This window comes from Anguilla anguilla, chromosome 11 (genome assembly GCF_013347855.1).
Source record: "Anguilla anguilla isolate fAngAng1 chromosome 11, fAngAng1.pri, whole genome shotgun sequence".
Lineage (NCBI taxonomy): Eukaryota > Metazoa > Chordata > Actinopteri > Anguilliformes > Anguillidae > Anguilla > Anguilla anguilla.
In genome coordinates, this window is record NC_049211.1 from 17,491,347 (window position 1) to 17,517,216 (window position 25,870).

At 45.1% G+C, this 25,870-nt stretch overlaps 1 protein-coding gene across 1 annotated transcript; it reads left to right on the forward strand.

The window, feature by feature from the left end:
• The first annotated feature begins 9 nt into the window (after positions 1-9).
• On the forward strand, positions 10-25,870 carry ift122 (intraflagellar transport 122 homolog (Chlamydomonas)). Its single transcript, XM_035382657.1, has 29 exons — positions 10-180; positions 760-826; positions 1,007-1,091; positions 1,177-1,255; positions 1,454-1,530; positions 1,728-1,794; positions 2,039-2,185; positions 3,445-3,520; positions 4,498-4,689; positions 5,048-5,186; positions 5,747-5,949; positions 6,731-6,868; positions 7,082-7,246; positions 7,508-7,705; positions 8,066-8,206; positions 8,705-8,758; positions 9,762-9,923; positions 11,143-11,309; positions 13,666-13,837; positions 15,055-15,157; positions 16,241-16,381; positions 16,623-16,720; positions 17,302-17,402; positions 18,538-18,703; positions 19,147-19,258; positions 20,410-20,538; positions 22,570-22,646; positions 23,050-23,214; positions 25,233-25,870. The coding sequence occupies exons 1-29, from the start codon at positions 122-124 to the stop codon at positions 25,317-25,319; spliced, it is 3,567 nt and encodes a 1,188-aa protein (XP_035238548.1). The 5' UTR covers positions 10-121; the 3' UTR covers positions 25,320-25,870.

The following is a 25,870-nucleotide window of genomic DNA, read 5'->3' on the forward strand; positions in this document are numbered from 1 at the left end:
ATTGTGCGCATACTCAGAAGCCAGCATTGGCTGACGTCTGAAGTAACGTTATTAATAAATGGCTAGGGGCTGTGCATGCACAACAGAGAGGATTATACTGTTTTAACGAGAAAAAGCCACTATGAGAGCGGTGCCCACATGGATAGATAAAGTACATGACCGCGACAAAGTAGAGCAATGGTAGGAAACTTATTAGTTTTCTTTCGTATATGTTGTAGTGCGTTTTCTGGCCTGTTGCTACAGGGAAGCTTGCTATTGGCAAAGGGTAGCAACCGTGGTTACTATGTAAACTGTGATTCTTTTTTTAACACATGCTAGCTAACGTTAGCTAATGCTAGTTAGCGGTCCAAATTGGAAGATAGAATTAAATAGTGCATTCCATCTTACAGTATTAACGTTACTTAAAATTGCATTGGTTGTGCTAACATAATATTTGCTAAGTTAGCTTGCTGACGTTAGTTATGTAAGTAGAGAACCGTGAATATTTAAGCTATATACTCAAATTAAAATAGCCATCATTATTTACATAATTTTACTCTTGATCTTTTGCATGCTATGTGTCGTTTGATCTTCTATTAAATCATTTGACATAATAAGAGAAAGAACAAACTGAGTCACAACTTCCAAAATAGTTGGTTTGCTTGTTTAAAAAAATGTATTTATTCATTTTTACTCCCGCAGTGACTTAATTTGGACAGTATACTGTATAAACAGTCTGTGAACAAAATAATCAGTCACAGTACTCTCTCTTTCTCCCAGCATTTATGACCTCGCTTTCAAGCCAGACGGAACTCAACTCATAGTAGCTGCAGGAAACCGAGTGCTGGTACGTGCTATCACAGCAAAAATTCCTTATACTTTCCGGATTTTTGTGTTAGTTTTGGCATACAAATGAGTGTTTTTGACATTTTCAGGACAATGTGATATGTTACGTCTCAGCATGTGGAAACCGAATGCATTCATTTTCTGGATGATGGGAACACACTTTAACATAGTCTTGTTTTAGGTATATGACACGTCAGATGGAACACTTATACAACCCCTAAAAGGACACAAAGACACAGTTTACTGTGTGGCTTATGCCAAAGATGGTGAGTTCGCAGTACTACTCCTAGATCCTTCATGGTCCCAAAAATTAAGTCTTTTATTTAACATGGCTGGTGTGCATTTCTCAAGGGAAAAGATTTGCTTCAGGATCAGCGGACAAAAGCATCATCATTTGGACTTCCAAACTTGAAGGCATTTTGAAATACACGTGAGTGTGTCTTTTTGGATCATCACATATTATACTACGCATTATGCACGGAAGACTTTGTGTTACATCACACCACAGTCAAATGGTGAATTATAGTAAATATCAGATCCAACTTTTCTGTCTGTCAATTTGTCCCCCAAATATTTTGACATTTGTGATGGCACTATGTTTACTCACTGCTCTATGTTTCTGATCCAGGCACAATGACTCAATTCAGTGTGTTGCTTATAACCCGGTCACACACCAACTGGCATCATGCTCATCTGGTGATTTTGGTAAGTGGCTGAGGTTTGTTAATCGAATCACATTACCACCGTCACCCTCTGTGCCAGTTCTTCCTTTTCACTCCACCAATCATGTTTCCATGAAAGAGACAGAAAGACCGCACCATACCCACTGTGTTTATTAAGAAACCTTCAATTTAACTACCGCAGTGAAGATGTCTGATTGTACTGTATTGACTCATTTTCAGGCCTTTGGTCCCCAGAGCAGAAGTCTGTTTCCAAGCACAAAGTCAGCAGCAAGATCACATGCTGCGGGTACGTTTGTGTATATGTTTAAAGCCACATCTTTATGTTTAACATTCTGATTTTGTAGTTTTTTAAACTCTAATATTTTTGTTGGAAATCTATTATTATAGCTTTATTACTAAATGTATTATTGCTATTGTGGTGATTATTGTTATTGGTTGATTATGGAATGTATTACACTTATGCTGTATGCTGTGGATTTGGGCTCTTGCTCTGTTACATACCACTTAGCACAGGGGTCATGTAATTGCAGGTGGACCAATGATGGGCAGTATCTGGCCTTGGGGATGATGAATGGGGTGGTGAGCATCCGCAACAAAAATGGGGAGGAGAAGGTGAAGATTGAGCGCCCTGGAGGCTCCGCCTCTCCGATCTGGTCCATTGCCTGGAACCCTTCAAAGTACGTCGAAAAGTACCCTTCAAAATATTTGATCTCTTCAGTACACCTAGATGGGGAAATGGTGAGCCTGGGTGGGCAACATAGCAACTTCTCCTCTTCAGCCGTTCTCATTAGGTTTGGGGCGAATTGTTCAATTCATTAATTGAATTGGAATGCCAATTTTAAAAAACATCCAGCATGTAGAATTTGAATTATAGAAAGTAGAATTTAATTCAGTAACAAAGTTATCTTTACATAATCAGCGAACTAATGGGGCTTTAGGTAATGAGTAGCTCAATAGGGGGTGCTCTCTCAGAACAGTAAGTGCAGGGTTTGGAGATAGTCGATGCTGGCCTGTTGAGCATGCTGAGGATAAAGGCTGTGGAAGAATACAGTCTGTTAGAGGGTGCAGCTCCTCCAGATGGCACATTATCTTCCCATAGCAGGACCAAAAAGAAAGCTAATTTTCTCATAACTAATGTTATGAATTACCCAGAGGATTATTGTAAAGAAATGTCAATAAGGTGAAGCAGATTGCCTAGCTAGTTGGCTATTGAAATATGGCATTTTTGGCAATTTAAGTGCTTTCTTCTCACCCAGTTCTTCCCCTGATGTCATAACTTTAGTGTTGTGGTAGTCTTTGATTGTAATGCCTGTACAACATGATTCATACTTGTTACCATGATGCTTAAACACTGGCTAGCAAAATTATTGACTAAATACCAAAAGCAAGTTTTATGTCCATGATTTCCATTTAGTTAATATAAAAATATTGAACTTTAATAATAAAATACTAAACAATGTTCCACTCTGTGGCCAGGGAGTGATCAAAGTCATATTTTAGAAACACTTAAAATTTAGTGATGGTTTCAGTTAGAACCATGTATTTGATCACAAAAGTACAGTAGATTTTCTTATATTGTTTGAAACTCACGCTTTCAGCATACAGCTAGTTCTGGATATGTTTAATTAGATTATGGTAATGCTCCAGATATATACAATGTTGTATTGATAATTTAATTGTATCAGAGAAGAATATTTTAACATAATGGCCATTTGTACCCTTTGCTGAGTTGCTTCCGTAAGATTTCAATTTGAATTGTAGTGAATGTTAATACTCTCCTCACTCTCTTCATACTCAGTCCTGCAGTGTAGTAGTATAGATAGAGCCATTTCTGACTAATCTGAGGTGGCTGTGCTGCTGTGCTCCAGCTATTCAAGTGGTCAGTCTCAGATGCAGTGGATGGGGAAAGATCTGATTTGTTTTTGGTTCTAAACAGGGACGAACACAATGACATCTTGGCTGTTGCAGACTGGGGTCAACGTCTGTCTTTTTATCAGCTCAGTGGCAAGCAGGTAATTATGTGGACGGACAGTCAGACCTGTTTTTGCTGTGTAACTGTGGGAAAGAGCTTTACCTATACAGGCAGCAGACTTTCACAATGCTTAGGGGACAGAGACTGTGTTGTCATAGTGATTTAAGAGTGTGGCATTCTGAAACTTTGTGATCGGTGACACTTAGCAGGTGCTCATTCACTGACTAGATGAACCAATACAGCTCTCTATAAAGAAACTCAGGTCACAGTGATGGCACTTAATGACTCCAGCTGCTTTTGAGTTTATGAAACCTCACTCCCCCATAACCACAGCTGTGTCCAGGTGTAAGATTCTCTACTTTACCTGTAATACTTCACCAGATATCCAGCACTATATACAGTACAATATTGTCTAATGTGAAACTGTTGGCTTTGTACATGGGCATTTGTTTTGACAAATTATGTAATAAAATAACTGTAATGTATTTACTTTGTTCATCATGTTGCAGTTTTCATGCCAGTGCCATTTCCTGAGAGTTTACAGTTCTTTAAATAAAATGTCTGTTCTGTGCAGTCATCCCAGTGCAGATCAACCACTAAATTCTTTTGGAAAGCAGGCTGCCTGTGTACAAGTCTGTGTTTGACAACACAATGCCAAATAACGAATGTATTCTTGAAATATCCTTTTATTTTTTGCCCAATGATTATGCTGTTGTGAGTTAATGTACTTTAAATAGAGATTTAAAATTGTTTGTTTAGGGAAAAATCCAGTTGGAATGCCTGTGTGCAATGTTTCACTGTGAGCAGAAACAGATGTACAGCAGAGACCTTACATGAGAAGCTCAAAGGGACTCAAAGGGCAAGCACAACGGAGTCCATTTAGAGCATTCATTTTTTTCTAAAGCACTCAAGGGACTGCAAAGTTGGATTGAAAGTTGTGATCCGCCAGTGCATAGCCTACAAACGGAAATGGTTTCCATAGTGATGCTGTGCTGAACTCGTTCTCCCTGATCTCAGATTGGGAAGGACCGGGCTCTGAATTATGATCCCTGCTGCGTCAGCTACTTCTCCAAGGGGGAGTACATCATTATGGGTGGCTCTGACAAGCAAGCCTCTCTGTACACCAAAGACGGGGTTCGCTTGGGTACCGTTGGAGAGCAGAATTCCTGGGTGTGGACCTGCAGGGTCAAACCTGACTCCAACTATGTGGTGGGTACCCAGAATGACTGCCCACCCCCCATGTGAAACGAGTAGAAACAGCAGTCTGACTTTCTCCCATAGATTCTGCGCTTTCTGTTCTATTTTGAGAAATTCCTGTTCTAACTGCGATTCGTCTGTGTGAACACAACTGCTTTGGTACATCATAATGTGAAACTGAAGTGTCTCACCAAGAGTGATGCTCTGCATCTTTTTAATCCCAGAGTTGTCAGACCATGTTGCCAAATAGTGTGTTAATAAAATAATGACGGAGTGCTATTTTTGTTTTCTAATTTTAAACTTGTGCAAATGAAGCTGTGTGAAAACGTTGACAGCTTCTCAAAATGTCGTTGCGCGATGTCTGCTCCAGGTGTTGGGGTGCCAGGATGGGACTATTGCCTTCTACCAGCTCATCTTCAGCACTGTACACGGGCTCTACAAGGACCGCTACGCTTACAGAGACAGCATGACTGATGTCATCGTGCAGCACCTCATCACTGAGCAGAAGGGTATAACCTTATATACTGTGCCACGCTTACTCTCTGTTCTAACCTCTTAGTTGTTTCCTATCCTGTCCATCTAGCTCCATACTGCAGTCAAGGGTGTTTCAGAGCTAGAGAACTGAAACCCCTTGGCCCATACTCAAAATTCCAGAATATTATATTATATGTTAACAAATTTTATTTTTGAAGAATAAAATGCTGCCAGCTCTGAATTCAAGAAAATAAAATACTATATCTCTTCAGTATGCATCTCCGTATAATGTAACATTTTTCAATGCCTTTGTTTTCCACTTAAGTTTAAGAAGACCGATGGTACATTTTACATGACTGTTGTATTTAGTTGACCACTACTTCTTTCTCAGACTGTAGGCAACCATTTAATCAGAGAAGCCTTGAATATGTTTCAGTCCTGTCCCTTGAAACTTTCCCTCCCCTGTGCTGGTTGTGAATTTTTTGTAGTCTCACAGAAATTCTGGCCACAGTCAGCACTGGCTCCTTTGGTGTTCTGTATGCAAGGATGTGCAGAAAGTGTCAGCGCTGACCATTCCTATCATGTCTGTCTGCAGTGAGGATTAAGTGCAGAGAGCTGGTGAAGAAGATCGCCATCTACAGGAACCGCCTTGCAATACAGCTGCCAGAGAAGATCCTGATATACGAGCTCTATTCGGATGACTCCTCTGACATGCACTACCGCGTGAAGGAGAAGATCTGCAGGAGGTTTGAGTGCAACCTGCTGGTAGTCTGCTCGCAGCACATCATTCTGTGCCAGGTAAGAGTCTGAGCCAGGGAAAGGTTGAAGGTCTGTGCTGTGAAAAGGAGCTGTGGCTGGCTAACCTCCAAAATTCATGGAGACTGTTGGAGAGTGATGGAATGAGCCAAAAAACATGACTACACATTCCAAACTGGGTTGGGAAAATTGAGCGTAAAAAATGTTTCAGACAATGTGCTCAATTTTGCATAAACTCCTATGAGAGTTTGGTGTTCCTGTTGTTGCTCGGCTGTCAAATTTGTGCATTGTTCACTCCTCTCCTCTTCTAGCCTTAAGAGTCTCTGAGGACGCAGTGAGAAGTATCTATGACACCACTGTAAATTTCATAGTGTTTTATAGGCAAGTCTGTCTTGTGGCTTTTGGTTTTGGTTCTTTTGACAGCATAAATGGGCCCAGGAAGACATGACCCCAAATATGAATGCACCATTTCCCACAAATGGCTTTTTGTTTTAAGGATTAGAGAGACACATGATAGGAAAGGGCTGTTGGAATATTCCCTCTTTGTTCAGTTGGGAACTGGGACTTTATTTGAAATTAAAAACCCTTACCACACGCATCTAGTGCCTGGGTTTGTTATGACACTTCAGGACCCGTCTTGTGGCTTTGAGTGTATTCAGAATCCGGTCGCTTGGAGAAAGCTGGTTGTGACTGTCACCCTCAGACCTGCATTTTCAGCGTGCTCTCGGTGCCTCTCTTCACCCCGCGGCTGATTGCTGTTCTCCAGGCCTGCGCTGGGCCCGTCCGTGCTGCGGCTCTGATGGGCTGTGTGCCTGTGTTGCAGGAGAAGAGGCTGCAGTGTCTGTCCTTCACCAGCGTGAAGGAGAAGGAGTGGCTGATGGAGTCTCTCATCCGCTACATCAAGGTGATCGGCGGCCCACCCGGCAGGGAAGGGCTTCTGGTCGGCCTGAAGAACGGTGCTGTAAGTCTCTGAGAACGGCTCTGTAGCCTTCCTGTGTATGTATGATACCATTATGTCATCTCCCAGAGGACCTTTTAGGCATTGCAGTATATTTTATTTCTCATTTGGAGGGACGTTTGCAGTGGACACCCGAGCACAGCTGCAGAATGCATTTAGATATTGAGAATCGTGAAATGAGTAATGACGCCGTATTCATATGTTCCTGTTCTGCAGATTCTGAAGATCTTTGTGGACAACCCCTTTGCCATCACCTTGCTGAAGCAGTCCACCTCCGTGCGCTGCCTGGACATGAGCGCTTCCCGGAGTAAGCTGGCCGTGGTGGACGAGCACAACACCTGCCTGGTGTATGACATCCGCACCAAGGAGCTGCTCTTTCAGGTCAGAGAGAGAGAGAGCCGGCGTGCGCGGGTCGTACTGCACCTGCTGCCTGTCTCTCACCACCACTGACACGAGCAGTGCAGAGTGTTCCAAACCTCACGCCTGCTAATGCCCTTCTGCGGTCCCCGGGCCGGGTAGATGGAAGAGTGATGTGCTCCTCACTCTGTTTAGTGGAGCGGTGGCCCTGCCTTGGCTAGGCCAGTCGTGGTCCCCTCTCTGGGCTGCGGGTTTCCAGTCCCTCCCTGTTCTCTTCCCTCACAGGAGCCCAACGCCAACAGTGTGGCCTGGAACACCCAGTGTGAGGACATGCTGTGCTTCTCCGGCAGCGGTTACCTCAACATCAAGGCCAGCAACTTCCCCGTGCACCAGCAGAAGCTGCAGGGCTTCGTGGTGGGCTACAACGGCTCCAAGATCTTCTGCCTGCACGTGTACTCTATGTCTGCTGTGGAGGTGCCCCAGGTACAGGCCTGCTAGCGTAGGGAAGCGCTGCTTCTGCCCAGCACGTGCAGAGCACCCTCTGATGCTTCACATGCCAAACTGCGTATCGTAAGCCTCACTTACAGCCTCGTTACATTATAACTGATGCGATTACACAGATGTTCCTCCTCTAATGTAAGATTTCAGTAAATCTGCTTGTAGTTGATAAGTTGTTACAAATGACATGTATACCCATCTGCGTGACTGCGTTCTTTGCATTTGAAACCAATCCCTTCAAATATGAGAATCATCATTGATATGTTAGGCAGATAGCGATGAGAAATTAATCAGTCTGAATCTGTCGACCCGGAAGCTAAAGTCTCTGGTCGCCCTCCTCCCCAGTCGGCTCCCATGTACCAGTACCTGGAGAGGAAGATGTTCAGAGAGGCCTATCAGATTGCCTGCCTGGGAGTAACAGACAGTGACTGGAGGGACCTGGCCACAGAGGCGCTGGAGGGGCTGGATTTCGACACAGCCAAAAAGGTCCGGCTGTCTCTCGCACGAGGGGTTTTTCCCTCTCATAGGACTTCTTATGGCTTCACTTACACCGTGTGTGCATTGGGAGGCAGTACGTGAAAGCACAAAGTACCACCCTCCTGAAGTGATAAGGACTTATACTATCCTTGTGCATTCAGAGCAGCCTAGTTAATAACAGAGTTTTAGGTGTTGTTGGTAACACTTCTGTGTCAGCTGTCTATTTGCCAAATCTTAGCATTACCATTTATCACCAGTAGATGGCAAAACTGTTTTTTTGTAGTTATTTCTCACACAGGCATGCTCACTCAATCACTTGACTGGCATGTGCATAGATTTGCTTGCTTGTTTCCTCAGAGGGAAACATGCCAAGAGACTCCATGGTTTCACCTTGAATCAAAATGACCTTAAATAATCAGAGGAGTAGTAAGAGGGGAATGTAACTGAGTGAAATCGGATCTACTTCTGTGGACTTCACCATCATATTTCCATTTTCATTTCCCCCAGGCGTTCATCCGCGTTCGGGATTTGCGCTATCTGGAACTCATAAACAGCATTGAGGTAAGGGGTCGCTTTGATTTCAGTTTGCTTTCCATGAGGAAGGTATTACTTTTCTCTTGACCTGCACAGAACTAAGGTATCGGAGGGACTCGGCCTTTGACAGCATTTATTAATATAGTGATGATTTGTATGTCTGCCGGTGGGACAGCGGCCTCGCTTTGAGTGGGAATTGAGTGGAACCTTTTCCGTTTTGAGTTACAGATGTTCACATGACCTCAGAAAGCATGATTCCCCTGGTTGAAGTGATTTCTAGCTTTACTTCCAAAACAGTGGGGGAGATTCCCAGGCATTGTCCTTCCTCAAAGCTGTTTAGAGGTCTTTTTCCAACAGGGGTGTGGAGACCAGGGTGGGGAGGGGCCCAATGAAATCACTGGGAACTCAGGGAAAATCAGGATCATCTAATCAGTTTGGGAGAGTCAAATGACTGCCAAGCCCTAGTGTGTGGAGGCCAGTTGTGTGTATTTTAGCCAGATGGGACAAAACAATCAACAGACTCAACACCCTTAATTTGGGATTTACCTTCTAATGGCAGTCACAGTGTACTAAGTGAAGGAACGCTGAATTGATGGTGATTGAGGAAGACTTCCCTGTGAGAACTGATGAAGCTCCTCCCTGTGGACCTGCAAGTCTCCTCAGTTTTGAAATGAAAGCATAGTGTCTCAGGGTCACATACCCAATCAGGAGGGGAAAAAAACACTTTAAAAGCATGCGTGCAATCATGGTTTCAATCACTAGTTGTGTGATAAGATACTTTAGCCTCTGGCAGAACAGCTTTCAGTGGAAAAACATAATTGTACAATCTTTGATTCTGAAGTTCTTTGAAGATTAGAGATTGAAGAATGAACCAACAACTGAAACAGTGCTACATAACTGTGTGTATGTGTTTGTGTTTGCGTGTGTGTGTGTGTTTGTGTGTGTTCGTGTGTGTGCGTGCGTTTGTGTGTGCGTGCGTTTGTGTGTGTGTGTTTTTGTGTGTGTGTTTGTGTCTGGCGTGAATTTACAGGAGAGGAAGAAGCGGGGTGAGAGTAACAATGAGCTGTTCCTGGCAGACGTGTTTGCCAACCAGGGGAAATTCCATGAGGCTGCCAAGCTCTACAAGAAAACTGGCAACGAACCCTGTGCCCTCAGCATGTACACAGACCTGCGCATGTTTGAGTATGCCAAGGTAAGGCGCTGTGCATCACACAGACCTGCGTGTGTTTGAGTATTCCCACCACACAGACCTGCGTGTGTTTGAGTATGCCCACCACACAGACCTGCGTGTGTTTGAGTATGCCAACCACACAGACCTGCGTGTGTTTGAGTATGCCAACCACACAGACCTGCGTGTGTTTGAGTATGCCCACCACACAGACCTGCGTGTGTTTGAGTATGCCAACCACACAGACCTGCGTGTGTTTGAGTATGCCCACCACACAGACCTGCGTGTGTTTGAGTATGCCAACCACTCACACCTGCGTGTGTTTGAGTACACCAGCCACTCACACCTGCGTGTGTTTGAGTACACCAGCCACTCACACCTGCGCGTTTGCCAGGGTGAGGCACTGTGCCCCAGGTCGGCAGCCCCTCCCATGCCGCCGTGCTTGTCTTCGCGTCCATGGACAACCCCTCTAAGCTGTCTCTTGGCTGCACCTCCATTGCTTATCTGGTGCCGTCTCTTTATCTTATCTGTGTTCGCATCCTTTCATGCAGAGTGCTTTCAAAACTGTATGTAATTTAATCTCCGAATTAAATGGGGGAAGTAATTTTTTTCTTTTAGCATTGCTAGAAGGCGATTTTTTTTTTTTCTTGTTTAACGTAAGAACACGTTGAGTAAGGGTCATCTGAAGTTGAGCCGTACTGCGGTTGAGTCTGTCTATTGAATGACCAGTCTTTGATACGCTGGGCCTTCATGGTGGTAGAAGTGATGACACAGGATGGATTCTTTGCTGTCTTTCTGTGTGTGTGTTTGTACTTGCCACTGTATATTTTCTGTGGCTGAGCAGCCATCTGGTTAGACGGCCTGTGTTTTGTGTGCGCTGGAAGGGAGGCCGGAGCCTGTTTGCACTTCGCTGCGTGGCCTCGCCCCTCCTGTGACACTGACCCACACGCGTGTGTGTGTGTGTGTGTGTGCGTGCGTGCGTGCGTGCGTGCGTGTGTGTGGTGTGCGTGTGTGCGCGTGTGCGCGTGCGTGTGCGTGTGCGCGTGCGTGTACGCGTGCGTGTGCGTGTATGTGTGTGTGTGTGCGTGCGTGCGCGTGCGTGCGTGTGTGCGTGCGTGCGTGTGCGTGTGTGTATGTGTGTGTGTGTGGTGTGCGTGTGTGTGTGTGTGTGCGTGCGTGTGTGTGGTGTGCATGTGTGTGCGTGTGTGTGTGCGTGTGTGTGCGTGTGTGTGTGTGTGCGCAGGAGTTTCTGGGCTCTGCAGACCCCAAGGACACCAAGATGCTGATGAGCAAGCAGGCCGACTGGGCCAAGAACATCAACGAGCCGCGAGCCGCGGCCGAAATGTACCTGACAGCTGGGGAGCACCTGAAGGCCATCGACATCATCGGGGACCACGGCTGGGTGGACATGTGGGTGCCCCCCCCCCCCCCCCGTCTCTCGCTCTCCTTCACCGTCTCTCCAGCCCCCCTCCCCACACAAGCGCTCACACACAGGCACACACACGCATGCACACACACGTCACGCAACACATGCACACGCACACACAACGCACAGCACACAGGTACACACACACACAGACATACACTCACACACACGCGCGTGTGCGCACACATGTGCACACACACAAACACACACGTGTTCTGCGCATGCATACACGCACACCCACCCACACATAGACACACGTGCACACGCGCACACGCGCACACACACGCACTTGCACTCCATTCTTCCTGTACAGCAGCAGGGCTCATCACATATTGGGTTTATGCCAAAAGGGAGGGGGGGGGAGGATGTGAACACGATGACACTAATTGAGGCCCTCATTGTGTCCTCACCGTGCAGTGAGTGCTGTAATCTGAATTGCTCCATCTCTAAAGTTCTCTCTGAGTCCCAGGAGCAGCAGCTGGCAGGAGCAGCGTACTCCGCTGCCTGCGTGTTCCCCCCGTTTCCCACATGGAGCTGTTGGTCCGAGGCCATGTTTGAGTCATGGGAAAGAGGGCCGGTACCCGGGCGGGATGTGCGGGTCGGGATAAGACTCCCTATCAGGCCTCTGTGCAGACCGGCTTCCTGACTCGCCGCTCCTCATTGTTGGGATCTGTCATGTTGGGATCTTTCAATCTCGGCCGAATGGCAGCGCGGCAGTGAAAACGCGCAGTCTCCCACACAGCAGCGCTGTGTTTGACTTGGCGCTGCCGCTCGTTGGGATGTTATCTCTGCAGTGTTTACAGCGTTGTTTGGTTTCTACTACTATTAGTCTGTCAGTGAATGTGTTCTCTCGCACGTCTGATGTCACCTAACAGTGCCTGCTTAGCCAGGAATGAGTGCTGTTTACATCCTTAGGACGGCACAGTGACATAGGCCAGGTTCCCAGTTCTGCACTTTAACTCCTTGGGCATATATGGCTTGTATGCAGTTTAATTTTGAAGGGACAGATCAAGAAAAAAGAAGAGTTCATTCTCATTTTTTCTGTTTTAGTATGAAAATTTGTAAAGCTACAATGTCCTCAGTAGACGTCTGATAAACATTTTTGAGATTATTATAATGAATTGTAAATAAGTTCTACTGTTTAAACTGAGACCTGAGTCTAGATTCTTAAAACAATTGCTGTGCTGGGGAGAGGATGCAGGCAATTAGAAGGACATGTGTTTCCTATTAATCCAGGAAACTGAGTAGGTAGGTTGGATTCTTTTAAAGGAGTTTTATGTGACATGGTCAGTAGGTATGAATAATGTTTTTATGTAGAAAGTAAATAATTAGATTGAAAATGAAGGACTTAAAAGCATCATGGCCCCTGTGTGGTATGGTGCAGCAATGTGTATGCTGATCCTCAGTGATTTCATCAGTGATTTTTGCAGTTAGACTGCCTAGTAGCTTTATAATGACTGTTATACAGATGGTATATGTCTCAATGCTGCATAGTACCAAATAATTCTGCCATTATACTATGTGAAAGACATAAAAAGACGCACATTCCCTAATTCACATCTTTAATGTGCAAGCTGGCTTACCTAGACATATTTGCAGTTTCACACGTCAGGTGTTGTATATGTACCAGCAAGCAATGTTAAATATTAATTTGTAATATTAAATAATGTTAAATGTGAATGTAATGAAATTAATACTTGATTTTTAATTAGGAGTGTACATTACTAAAATATTTGTTGGAGTAAGGTGTAACACCTGGTAAAAAATTTTCACATTTGTTTTTGGCCTGAGTGGTAAACAATGTGTATTTGGAGTGGTACACTTACAGTGATTCTTATTACTTACATACACCAGATTTTAAACTGACTGGTGTCCTCGTGGTTGTGGTTAATCTTAGTTCTGAGACCTAAGATAGAATTGAGAAAATGCCTTAACTTACAGGTATAGCTTTGCCCTGTCCTGAAACAGTTGTCCAGTAAAATATGAAAGCTGGAAACATGCATCTATCAGCAAGAGGTAAAAACTATATGATATGGGCCTGTAATAATGAAAAGATCTGCAGGCCTTCAGTAAAAACTGGCAGCTGATTTTAACGTGACTGCTGTTTACATGAAAGGTATCTTGGCCCTATATACAGGCTCCTCCACTGCTGCTTTTTTAAAGTGATCATGGATCTACTTTGCAGATGTGTGCCAGCCATGAGTATTTTCAATAGGCAGTATTCAACACTTCTATACGTTACAGGCTTCTTATTACTTCACAGGATGTGTTGCCCCATGGCTGAATTGGTAATTGTTGTGCCCCCACACTGCCCCCCTGAGGCCCTTCGTGTCGCTGCAGGTTGATTGACATCGCGCGGAAACTGGACAAGGCAGAGCGGGAGCCGCTGGCCAAGTGCGCCTCCTACTTCAAGAAGCTGAAGCATCACGGCTACGCAGCGGAAACCTACTCTAAGATGGGCGACCTGCGAGCCCTGGTCCTTCTGCATGTGGACGCCTGCCACTGGGATGAGGTCAGGATCTCCTGTCTGCCATCTGCCATCTACTAGACCTGCCGATCTACCCAGCTGTAGAACACACCCCGAGGAGTTCCCACTCACACCTGTCCCAGTTCCTCCCCTGAAGGGCATACCCAGAGGAGTTTCAGTATACACTCACATCTGTCTCACCTGCACTAGACACCATGGAATCCTCATCTGCACTGCATACCCTGTGTTGTTTTCATATAGAGTCGCACCCCATGATCTGCTTACCTGCAGAACATACCTGGCAATGGTGCTATTGGCCACCTGTACAGTGGTAGTTCACCCAAAGGAATCCTTACTGTGAATTACGCTTCTGTTCCAACACAGGAAGTGGTTGAATCTTTATTTACTCTGCTCATTTGTGTCCTGATTTCATAAATCAGAAGCAGATCATTAATTCCATAAACACCAAAGCTATGCAGTTTAATCATTGCATTCTTGCACCATAATCAGACTGGCTGTAGAGAAGTCAGTTGTGATTATTTCCTTGAAACATGGATTGTGGTTAGTTAATATGAGCATCATCAATATCAATAACACACAAGAACGCTATTACTAGGGCTGCTCTCAATCAGTCTCACCATCTGCGTAACTGAGTACAACAGGAGATGAAGAAATGCTACTTTTTCTAAACACATTCCAAGTGCTTAAATGAGTTCTGAACAAATGTGACATTAGTGAAAGCATCTTAATTTTTGCTTATGTGAAACGTGTAATATATAAAATGAGACTATTTAATTTATCTGAAACTGACACCATTTCATTTTCCCCATTCATTAGGAATCCATTGTTTACTGAGTGTTTATATTGCAATCAAAGCTGGTCAATAGGCTCTTGCTGTCTTTCCGATTCCAATTTGAACTGAGAGCAGCACTTTAATATTGCCAGGACAGTGGAGGAAAATAATCATGTTTTGATGTGTATTAAAGTATTAAAAGGATGCATATCTTTTAAAAATCTAGCTGTAGAGACGCTGGACAGGCAGGATGAGTCATGTGTGACTGAAGGACTGGTGCGTGTAATCATCTATTTCCGTACACAGCCCCACATGTATAACTCTACTCCCACCTTTCCCAGTTGTCTGAGTAATAAAATGACATTTTGCCATCCCTGAGAGTGGTGTAGCCTGTGCAGGACTGGGAGTTTGAGATGGTCCAACAGGGACAGACCCCAGAGTGACCCTGCTGTGACCCCGCTCCATGCAGGCCTTCGAGTTGGTGGAGAAGCACACTCAGTTCAGGGATGACGTCTACGTGCCCTATGCCCAGTGGCTGGCTGAGAACGACCGCTTTGAGGAAGCACAGAAAGGTGAGTTTCCTGTTGAAGCCATCAGCTCCCCACTGCCTGGCCAGCTGCAGCCCACATACACATGCTCACCATGCTCTGAACAGCACAGTCTCCCACTGCAGGGCTGTCCTGTGTGATTGTTTCAATTACAGCAGCTGTAATTGGGATTAGAACACATATGTTTGGGTTCCCGTCCTTCCTTACTGTAGCAGACTAAATATTACTGATTGTGATTCTGATCCATAGCAGCACTTTTCGTTTTCTTTGCTTTCTGATTATAATTGACTTCACATCTGCCTTCCGCCCCCTGCCCTCCCTCACCTGCCCGCAGTGACAGTAATTCCTCAGAGCGCGCAGCGTGCAATAATTACACCTCCGAATTATGGGGATCAGTCTGCAGCAGAAATTTATCATCGTTACTGTGGGCTCGCTTTAATAAGCTGCAGCTGCCTCCACTTTATCCTCCTCCCTGCACGAACAAATATTTGCCGCTAATATATCCTGACCTAAAGCAAACGCAGTCAAGACAGGTCACTGGCAGGGTTATTTATCAGGCCTGTTGTTAATTTGGGCATTCGTACTGCTTCGAACACAAGAGGGTTAGGTTTCCCCCCCTGCAAATAGCATTAGCATTTCTGAAATGGGCTCTTTTAGTACCTACTAAAGGACTATGGTAAACTTGCGTGAATGACTGTGTTAAAAGTAAAAAGTGAGATTTCTTATACACACACACGCACGCACGCACACACACAAACACACGTGTATGTATATATACATAATTAAATGACGAATTGTCTTTGACACAAATATATGACGTGGAGAACCAGAGCTGTACATGCTTTATGGAGGTTGTAAAAAAGCTTGGCAGCAGCGTTGCTTGATTTGTAATGGATGTTTTAACATTCCTGTGGTGTTTTGGCTGATGAATGGATGGCAGACTTGGTATCAGGGAGGCTGGCTGGAATGAAACCCCGACCCGGCCCCACAGCTTCCAGACACCGGAGCTGGCCTCAGCATGATGAAGAGCAATGAATTTATAACATTGTAATTACTCACAATGTGGTACCATGCCATGGCACCCAATTATGCATCTCCTTCCCCCAGCATTCCACAAAGCAGGCCGGCAGGGTGAGGCAGTCAAGGTGCTGGAGCAGCTGACCCACAATGCAGTGGTGGAGAGCAGGTTCAATGACGCGGCTTACTACTACTGGATGCTGTCCATGCAGTGTCTGGACATCGCCCGAGGTAGCGCCCCTGGCTCCAGTGTCCAACGAATGATGCTAACGCTGTGTTTATGTGAATGCTTATGAATGATGAGTGTTTATGTGAATGCTTGTCAAAAAACCTTCTTTGTTTGGGTTTGTTGCTGTGTGTTTGTTGCTGTGTTCTGTTTTCCAGATTTTTCCCTTTACTCCTGATTGTTTGGCAGAATATGGTGACCATGTTTACTCCTTTGATTGTGCTGTTTGTATTTTTTGTGTCGCAGAAGATGAGATGAAGAAAGAAGAGATGCTGAAGAAGTTTCACAGCTTCCAGCACTTGGCTGAGCTTTACCACGTTTACCATTCTGTTCAGCGTTACACGGTGAGGTTTTTACCATGCTGACCAATCCAACCAGTGCTCTGTGGTGCACGTTTACCACATTAACCATTATTCTATTCAGCATTATACGGCTAGGATTGTTCATGGTTACCTCTCCATCCGGTGTTAGACTGAGGCGTTTGGCACTCAGTTTAGTGTTAGAGTGAAATCTTTACCATGCTTGCCACTGTATCCAATTACATGGTCAAGTCCTCCACTACCTCCAGGGCTGCTACCAGGAACCCTTAGCCTGCCCTCTGACTTCCTGCCTGGCACACTCTGCTCCTGGAGCCTGTCTGCCTCCCTCCTCTATTTTTGTTTTACAGTGCTCTTGTCACAGCCCCAAACAGGAATTCCTGTGATTGATTCCAGAACAGGAAGTATATAACTTACATGTGCGTTCGTTTCCACTCCAGTGTATGATCACACACGTTTTGTCCTGTGCACACAGCTGTGTGTATGTCTTGGTGCTCAAAGTTAATTTTTAGGTTGTGATGTGCTGGTGGAAAATGGACCCCACCCATGTTCAAAAGTGTTCAAAACGTGCTCCTGCTACTACATGAGTGTTTCTGTATTTTTTTCAGGATGAACCTTTCAGTTCTCATCTTCCAGAAACCCTCTTCAACATCTCCAGGTTCCTCCTGCACAACCTCACCAAAGATGTGCCACTAGGCATCTCCAAAGTGTATCCTTCTGTGATTGGAAAACTCCCTGTTCAGACACTCTGTTACCAAGGAAACTACTGGTTTATATGTACTTGGTGCACTGCAATTGATATTGTCACCAAAGCAACAACAGGTCATACAAATACATAGCTACATGAATTGTTTTAATTATTGAATCAATTAGAATAATTAGTTTAATTACGCATGTGTCCTCATTAGTCCAAATTCCTCATTAGTCACTATTATTCCAGCCTGTTATTTTAGATAAACTGGTGCCTACATGGTACTGTTAGTCTTCATGCTTGACCCGTACAGTCCAGGCTGAATAATGGCGATACCTGTTTCGAGCTGGCCAGAAGTGGATGGCTCCCCGTACTGAGTCTGGGTCCTCCCAAGATTTTCCTTGCGACTGTCGCCTCTGGCTCGCTTTTAAAGGGTTGGACAGGGCTGTACTGTGAAACGTGGTGGGATAGTTTCCTTGTGAAATCTGCTGTGAAAATAAAATTTTGGTGGATGGATCGATAATCCCTCTGGGGAAAGATGTGGTGTAAGGCTGCTGGCTCAAACAGGGCAAGGAGATGGAGAGGAAGATGCCAGGAAGAGGCACATCTTCGGCAACCAAAACAAAGCCTTGATTACTTCTCTCAGGAATGCTGTCCTGAAACCGGCAATAACAAGGAGAGGAAGCCAAGGCCTTCAGAAACAAAGCACAACAGCTGGCCCTTTAAACCGGGAGTCTCTCAAACTTTGATCTCTTCATTTATTTCCTTCCTAGGCCTTCTGTTGATGATTTTAATTAACATTCTATAATTGTTGTAACTATAAACATAACATAAGCATAAAGGGACAAGTGATGGTATTTACAATCACAACAAGGATTGGGCTGGATGAATTGAGATTGCTTTTTTAGCTAATGCAGTAATGGCATTTAACATAGCAGCTGCTAGTGATTGACCTCGCGTTATATTCAGAAGGGTCTCTTCATGAGAAAAGCCTGTGTGGAAAGGGGCTCACGGTCCTCAGTTCCCGGTCACGGTACGCGCGTGCACGCGGTTGTGGTCCTTTACAGGGGAAGGAAATGGGATAACTGTACAGTTGCGTAAAGTCCGTGCCATTGGCTTTGGTTGAGCGGTGCCCTCCTTGACCGGGCTCCAGAAACACGCTGTACGCCCTGGCCAAGCAGAGCAAGGCCCTGGGCGCGTTCAAGCTGGCGCGCCACGCCTACGAGAAGCTGCAGGGCCTGCGCATCCCTGCCTGCTTCCAGGAGTCCATCGAGCTGGGCAGCCTGACCGTGCGCTCCAAGCCCTTCCACGACAGCGAGGTGGGCCCACACCCCCGTCCGCCACCCAGCATGCACTTGGACGAGAGCCACTTCACGTTCTTCACTGACTTAACTAACTATAAATGCACTGGATGGAAGATTTGAGTTCCGATTTCATGAATCCTGTGTTATTAGGCTTGTATCTTTCCCATCATACCTGTGAATATGAAAGATGAAAAATTAGCACAGGGTGTTCTGAATTAATGAAATGGCACCTTTCACTGTCACTGTGTCACTGTGATTAAACACTCTGTTTCTGTGTCTGAGTATGTGCAGGTAAGCTTGCAAATCTCCAAGTTAGCCTGTATGTGTGTTTGGAAGTGTAACTAGTCTGTTATGTTTACCGCTGTGTTACTGTGTGTGTGTGTGTGTGTGTGTGCGTGCGTGCGTGCGTGCGTGTCTGTGTGTATGCGTGTGTGTGTGTGGTTTTTTTTGCTCCACAGGACCTTGTTCCAATGTGTTATCGCTGCTCCACCAACAACCCCCTGCTGAACAACCAGGGCAATGTGTGCATCAACTGCAGGCAGCCCTTCATCTTCTCAGCCTCCTCCTATGGTAGGTAGAGCCAGGGAAAGATGCCCCTTACGGCTCTGCACACACTCACTCTTGATTACAATTGTAGTTTGCAATTATTTGTTTGGCAGGTAGCCATTTAGGTGAGATTTAATTGCATTAGATAATTGCACGAATGAAGACCGTATTTTGTAGATGCGTAAATCATAGCCCTGACAATAATGAAGACTTCTAAATGGAAAAAAAAACATTTGCAAATAGATCTAGACAATATGGTCTTAGAATATGAGTGACTTGGCATTGTTTGTGTCAAAAACCTTCACCCCCCCCCCCAGTTAACGTGAATATATAGCATTTCAGGCTGTACAGAATGTATGTTAAATTGTGGGGTGGTCTTATTGAAGGGCTCTTTGAGGACAGAAGGTATCCGTGAACAGATGTTACTCTAGCAGCTGGGAGCAGACAGAAGTGAAAATGACTGAAAGAGGCGGGTCTGTGGGGAGATGAGCTCTGGGACGAGAGCAGTCAGTTATAATGAGCGGAGCCCGAACGGCGGGTGTGGGAGGAGTCAAGCCATGGTTCAGAGGGGGAGGGAGGAGACCGACCGTGGGTTGGGAAGACTGTGATTACGGGGAGGAGTCCATTTTATGAATTTTAGGAGGAATTTGTCACAGCCAGGGGACTGGATTAACATCCCCTGAGAATCTATAGGCGGAGGATATCACGCATTAATTGAAGTTCCTCTGTAAACCCTCTCTGCACCACCTATGAGCTTCCACAGTGATGGTGGCCTCAGGCAGGGATGGTTTGTGAGTGCAGGGCTCTTATACAGTTGTGTAATTCCATAAATATATGCACACCCGTCAGCCTTCGCCAGGGGAATACGGGCTACTACTAGGTGATGAACAGCTTCTCAGGGTATTAATAAATCATACCGAGTGCTCGTGCACTGAGGACGGTGAAGTGGTCGTGAAGCAGTGCTGGCGGGAGGCCAGGCCGAAGCCTGTTTTCTGCCCTCTCAAGCGTGCTTCTGTGCTGCTGTGGAGCGGCTTATCGTTCAGAGGTGCGGGAACCACAGTACTTGCTTTCAGCGGTGTTGCAAGGCTAAGAAGAGGCATCTGCATTGTACCTGCGCACGGTACAGTGAGTGCTTTGTGGGGCACGGGGTACTGATTGTGCGTTTGTTTCTGCAGAGGTCCTTCCCCTGGTGGAGTTCTATCTGGAGGAGGGCATCAGTGACGAGGAGGCGGTGTCGCTCATTGACTTGGAGGTCCCGCCTGTGGACAGGAAAGGAGCCAGGTGGCAGGAGATGAGCTCTGGAGGTATCGGTTCTGAGACCTGAGGCCGCCATTCAAGCCCCGCAGCGCAGCAACAAAACAGTCAGCTCTCACAGCACCGATGCCCTCGCGCCCAGCCAGAGTTCAAGTGCCCGGAGTGCCTCAGCAAACAGGGCTCTGTGAATGGTCACTGAGGCCTGTAGAGGAGGGGTCGGGCCCAGCTAGCTTCCTGTGGATGTTAAACCAGCCTCGTGACACAGTGTTCAGAATGCAACAACACCCACTCATGCTTTGACCTCATGCGCTGTGATCGGCAGGGCAGAGAGCGGTCTTGTGTCTAAAGTATGTGTGCCGGGGGGTGGAGTGGGGGGGGGTTGTGAGGGGTTCTCTGTCTATCGGAAAGAGAAAGTGTGATGGTGTGGGCGTTTGGGGGGGGGGGTGTGAGGGGTTCTCTGTCTCGTGGAAAGAGAAAGTGTGATGGTGTGGGCGTTTGGGGTGGGGGGGGGGGGTGAATGCAGATCCCAGGTCCCTCAGCATGGCTCTCAGGGGCTCTCAGGGGCTCTTTTGAGGCTCTGTGTCTCTGACTTCCTGTGCACCAGGCCTCCCCTCTTCCCGCCCTCTCACCCTCTCGACTGTGAGAGGGTGTTTTTGGTTCTCCTGGCACTGATTCACTTAAGCGTGGTAAGCTTTCACCCCTAAGTCATCTTAGCCTTCAGAGTTAATAGGTTTACTGTGGCTCTTTCCACTAGTCCTAATGATACAAACCTTTTAGCCCCCGGGATTAGATTCCCTGCCCTCAAGGGCACCGAGGGGTGCTCTCTGAAAAAATTAAACTCAAGGAAATTATTCGGTTGAACATTAGCAAGCAGCCATTTAAGGACAGTCTTGTTGGCGTACACCGCACATACGTTTCCTTGGTATAATTTAAATACTTGACTTTCCACAAAATATTTCTCTTCAAGCCCCATATTGATATGTCATGGGTGATAATGTTCATATCCATAACATTTTACAAAAAACAACATGTTTTGCTGAATTCTTGATGTTAAAAAATAAAAAAATAATAATAATAATAATAAACTTTATTTATATAGCACCTTTCATACAGCGGTAGCAGCCAAAAGTGCTTCACACCAAGGAAATAATAATAATAAACAGTTAAAACAAGAAAATATAGACTAAAACAATATAGCACAAAATAGACACAATATAAACAAATAAAATGGGATAGAATAAAATGAAAGAAAAATAAAATAAAATTGGAATAAAACAAAATGGGATAGAATAAGAAGTAACATAAAATAATAAAATAGGGAAAAGCCAGTGAAATCGTAGTTAACTTCCTACACTGTCAGTGTTTGAATCTTGAATATTCAAAGCATCCAGACCTACTGCACAGAAGTTCTGCAAAAGCATAAGGCTTTTTAGAGACAGTATTTCATAAATATGAGTATGTAATGATCTGTTTGAAAATAGTTTCCAAATGGCTTTTATTGGTACTGAATAAGGTTTATCAAAGCTGCATGATGTATGGCAGCTATAGGCCATCTCACTGCCTTGATCATTCTTTAAAAACTGCTCTTCTCAAATCAACATTTTAGACACAACATATTTGATTGTTTTTAGATTCCTCTAAACACAAAACACTGTGCTACCTTATCATTATGAGCTCATCGGCATCCCTGTAATTTTTTCAGTAAATAATTCACTTTTCAGAAAAGTAATTATGCTGCTTTATATAGGCACATTGATTACAATTGAGCGGCACTTTATATCAGCACCAAGGGGTTGTACACTCTCCTGTAATTACCAAAGTAATGAGTCTTCTGCTTTGTTTTGAACAATATATTAAATTACACGGAAAACATCAACCAGTAATTACAAACATTTTCATCCCATTGTCTCTGCGTAGCCAGAGGAGAGTTTGACCTGAAAAAGCAGAACTATGTTCATCTTGCGAAAGCTTTAATGTGCATCTGCCTATCCCTTATGTAAGTTTCATATAGACAATTATACAAATGAGAAATGTTTTATTTCATCTTCTACCTTTTGAAAGTGATCTCATATTGCTGTTAGAATCCCAGTCCCTGAAGCTGGATGACGGTGCAGATGATCCAGAAGAGGACCCCTTCATGGCCAAGCTCAGCTTCGAGGTGAGATGGACAGGAAGGCAATCTCTCTTTTGGAGTTATATAAAACATTTTTAAATGCGCACAACTGTAGTTACCAAGGGCTATTTTCTCCCAACTGCTCCCAAAGACTGGAATACTGTAATTATGTACAAACCTAAGGAGTTATCTCCCTTGTTATTACTGACTGTCCTAAGATGACTGCATTGATACCTCACTGTCCTTTGTGTTGCGTGTTCACAGCCAGGTTTTGATACCTGGTTGTCCTTTGTGTGTTGCGTGTTCACAGCCAGGTTTTGATACCTGGTTGTCCTTTGTGTGTTGCGTGTTCACAGCCAGGTTTTGATACCTGGTTGTCCTTTGTGTGTTGCGTGTTCACAGCCAGGTTTTGATAGCTCGTTGTCCTTTGTGTGTTGCGTGTTCACAGCAAGGCGGCTCTGAGTTTGTGCCGGTGGTGGTGAGCAGGGCGGTGCTGCGGTCCATGAGCCGCCGGGACGTTCTGATCAAGCGCTGGCCCAAACCCCTCAGCTGGCAGTACTACCGCTCCCTACTGCCCGACGTCAGCATCACCATGTGCCCCTCCTGCTTCCGGGTACCGCACCGTCTGTCTGCCTCTATGTCTGTCTGTCTGTCTGTCTGTCTGTCTCTATGCCTCTCTGTCTGTCTGTCTGTCTCTATGCCTCTCTGTCTGTCTGTCTGTCTGTTTCTATGTCTCTCTGTCTGTCTGTCTGTCTCTATGTCTCTCTGTCTCTATGCCTCTCTGTCTGTCTGTCTGTCTCTATGCCTCTCTGTCTGTCTGTCTGTCTCTGTCTCTCTGTCTGTCTGTCTGTCTCTATGCCTCTGTCTGTCTGTCTCTATGCCTCTCTGTCTGACTGTCTGTCTCTATGCCTCTCTGTCTGTCTGTCTGTCTCTATGCCTCTCTGTCTGTCTGTCTAACTCTATGTCACTCTGTCTGTCTGTCTGTCTCTCTATGTCTCTCTGTCTGTCTGTCTCTATGCCTCTCTGTCTGTCTGTCTGTCTCTATGTCTCTCTGTCTGACTGTCTGTCTCTATGCCTCTCTGTCTGTCTGTCTGTCTGACTCTATGTCACTCTGTCTGTCTGTCTGTCTCTCTATGTCTGTCTGTCTGTCTGTCTGTCTGACTCTATGTCACTCTGTCTGTCTGTCTGTCTCTCTATGTCTGTCTGTCTGTCTGTCTGACTCTATGTCACTCTGTCTGTCTGTCTGTCTCTCTATGTCTGTCTGTCTGTCTGTCTCTATGCCTCTCTGTCTGTCTGTCTCTCTATGTCTCTCTGTCTGTGTCTCGCTGACTAGCTCACTCTCTCTCTCTCATAACTCTGCATCAAAGCTGCTGCCTCAAGGCCTGATGCTATATATTTTTTTACAGCCCCTGAAAGACAGCAAGACTATGTGCAAGTAGATTTTTCCCTCAACACGTTGAAGATAATTAATAGTTGTTTAGTTTTATTTAAAATAAATCAAATTTGCTGTCTTCTGTAAGCGGATGATTGTTAGCAGATATTCTATTTGCTGTATTCAGGGTTCTCTGTGGCATTTCCTGTCTCATCAACGCTGTTTCCTGTGTTGTCCTTGCGGTTCACTGTGCCTCTCTGTGCTATGTCTTTGATGAGAAATTGCAAAAATGTGATTTGTGTGAAATCTGGTGTTAAGCATCTGAATCTTCATGAGCTGGCTCAACTGGAAATATGCTTTTTGTGAATAATTGGCAGTTAATACATTTCTATGCATATCCATGGTTATTGATATTGTAGCGAATCATAATGAGTTATAGCGCCCATCTTGCTGATAAATGGCAGCCATATTACTGACTGAGGTAGAGAGGGAGGGATTTATTCAGCCCTTGGAGATGAGTAGATGGCCAGATTGACAGAACCAGATTGGGATTTGAGCCAGGACACTGGGTACTGAGGTTTTACCCATTTGTCTCTGAGGATTGGCATAGGATCTTTAATCACCGCAGTGAGTCAGGACCTTGGGTTGACATCCTAAAGCACAGTGTTCCCATCACAGCTCTGGGGCATTGGTTTCTTCCAGTGGCTCTTTAGGTTCAGCAGTGCAGGGACATGCCTTTCAATGTCCAGCTGAGATTCTGATGTCATTGTTACTATTCATAACATTTCTGGGGTACTTTCCCCTTGAAGCTCTGCGCTGGGTCCGCTTCCCTCCCCTGTACCTGTTTTACATTCTGCGTTGCTTCCTTTTTCCTTTAAGTGTTTCTGGTTTCCTCTTCCCCCAGAGCTGTGTCCTGTTTTCTCTGCGCTGTCTGTTTCCTCACCTCCCATTTCCTCTCCTTGTGACCGCCTCATGTACCTCCTGTGCCACTTTCATGTTACATGTACTTGTATTGTACTCGTGATGTTGTAGCTTGTCATGCCTCCTAGTTTGACTTAGCATAGGTTAGGTCAGAGAGTAATGTTTACTGTGTGAACTGGACTTAATGTGTTCATGGCTACGTATAGCTGTTACAAAATGAGTATTGTACCTTATCAGACCTGTTTTGTAGCTGTTCCAATGACCTTCAGTATGCACTTACTGTGCGTCGCTTTGGATAAAAGCGTCTGCCAAATAAATGTAATGTAATATTCCCACAGATGTTTCACAGCGAGGACTACGAGCTCCTGGTCCTGCAGCACAACTGCTGTCCGTACTGCCGACGGCCCATCGATGAGACCGGCTGACCCGGCCGGCCCTGGCCAGGGCGGACCGCCGCTCCTCTCTGCTGCGTTATTATCTCCCCCTCCTCCCTGTCTCCTTCTCCCCCCACGCACTGGAGACCACTCCCCTGTGGCTGCTACGGTCCATTACAACAGAACTGCTTTCAGCTGATCAGCATGATAGGATTAAATGGATCAGATCTCTCAGGGCTTTTGCAAGAAGATTACATCATTTTGGTTGTTGGCGGGGTGAAGGGTAGTTTTTTTTATTACTGTTGTATACTGTATAAACAGCATTTAATATCCAGTATGTGAGAAAGACACTATGAAATATTCAACATTCCTTTGTAAATGTACTCTTGTGTGCCTATGATCAACTTTAATATTGAATATGACCAATAATGGACCAGACTGTACCGATTTTAGTCTTTGCCTTATTTGTCAATTGATGTTTGTTGTGACTTAACCTTTTTTCAAATGATTACTGTATATAGAAAAAACATTGAGCTGAATTAGCTTCTCTAGATAGAGCTTTGAATGTGTATTTTATAATTAAATATATTACCTCTATAGCA

What these genes read in the sequence shown, in the direction of transcription:
- ift122 (XM_035382657.1), top strand. Translation starts at nt 122, where the DNA reads ATGAGAGCGGTGCCCACATGGATAGATAAAGTACATGACCGCGACAAA. An exon ending in TCGGCCTGAAGAACGGTGCT is followed by an intron (nt 6,869 to 7,081) that starts GTAAGTCTCTGA and finishes CCTGTTCTGCAG; the next exon opens with ATTCTGAAGATCTTTGTGGA. An exon ending in ATTCTGTTCAGCGTTACACG is followed by an intron (nt 16,721 to 17,301) that starts GTGAGGTTTTTA and finishes TATTTTTTTCAG; the next exon opens with GATGAACCTTTCAGTTCTCA.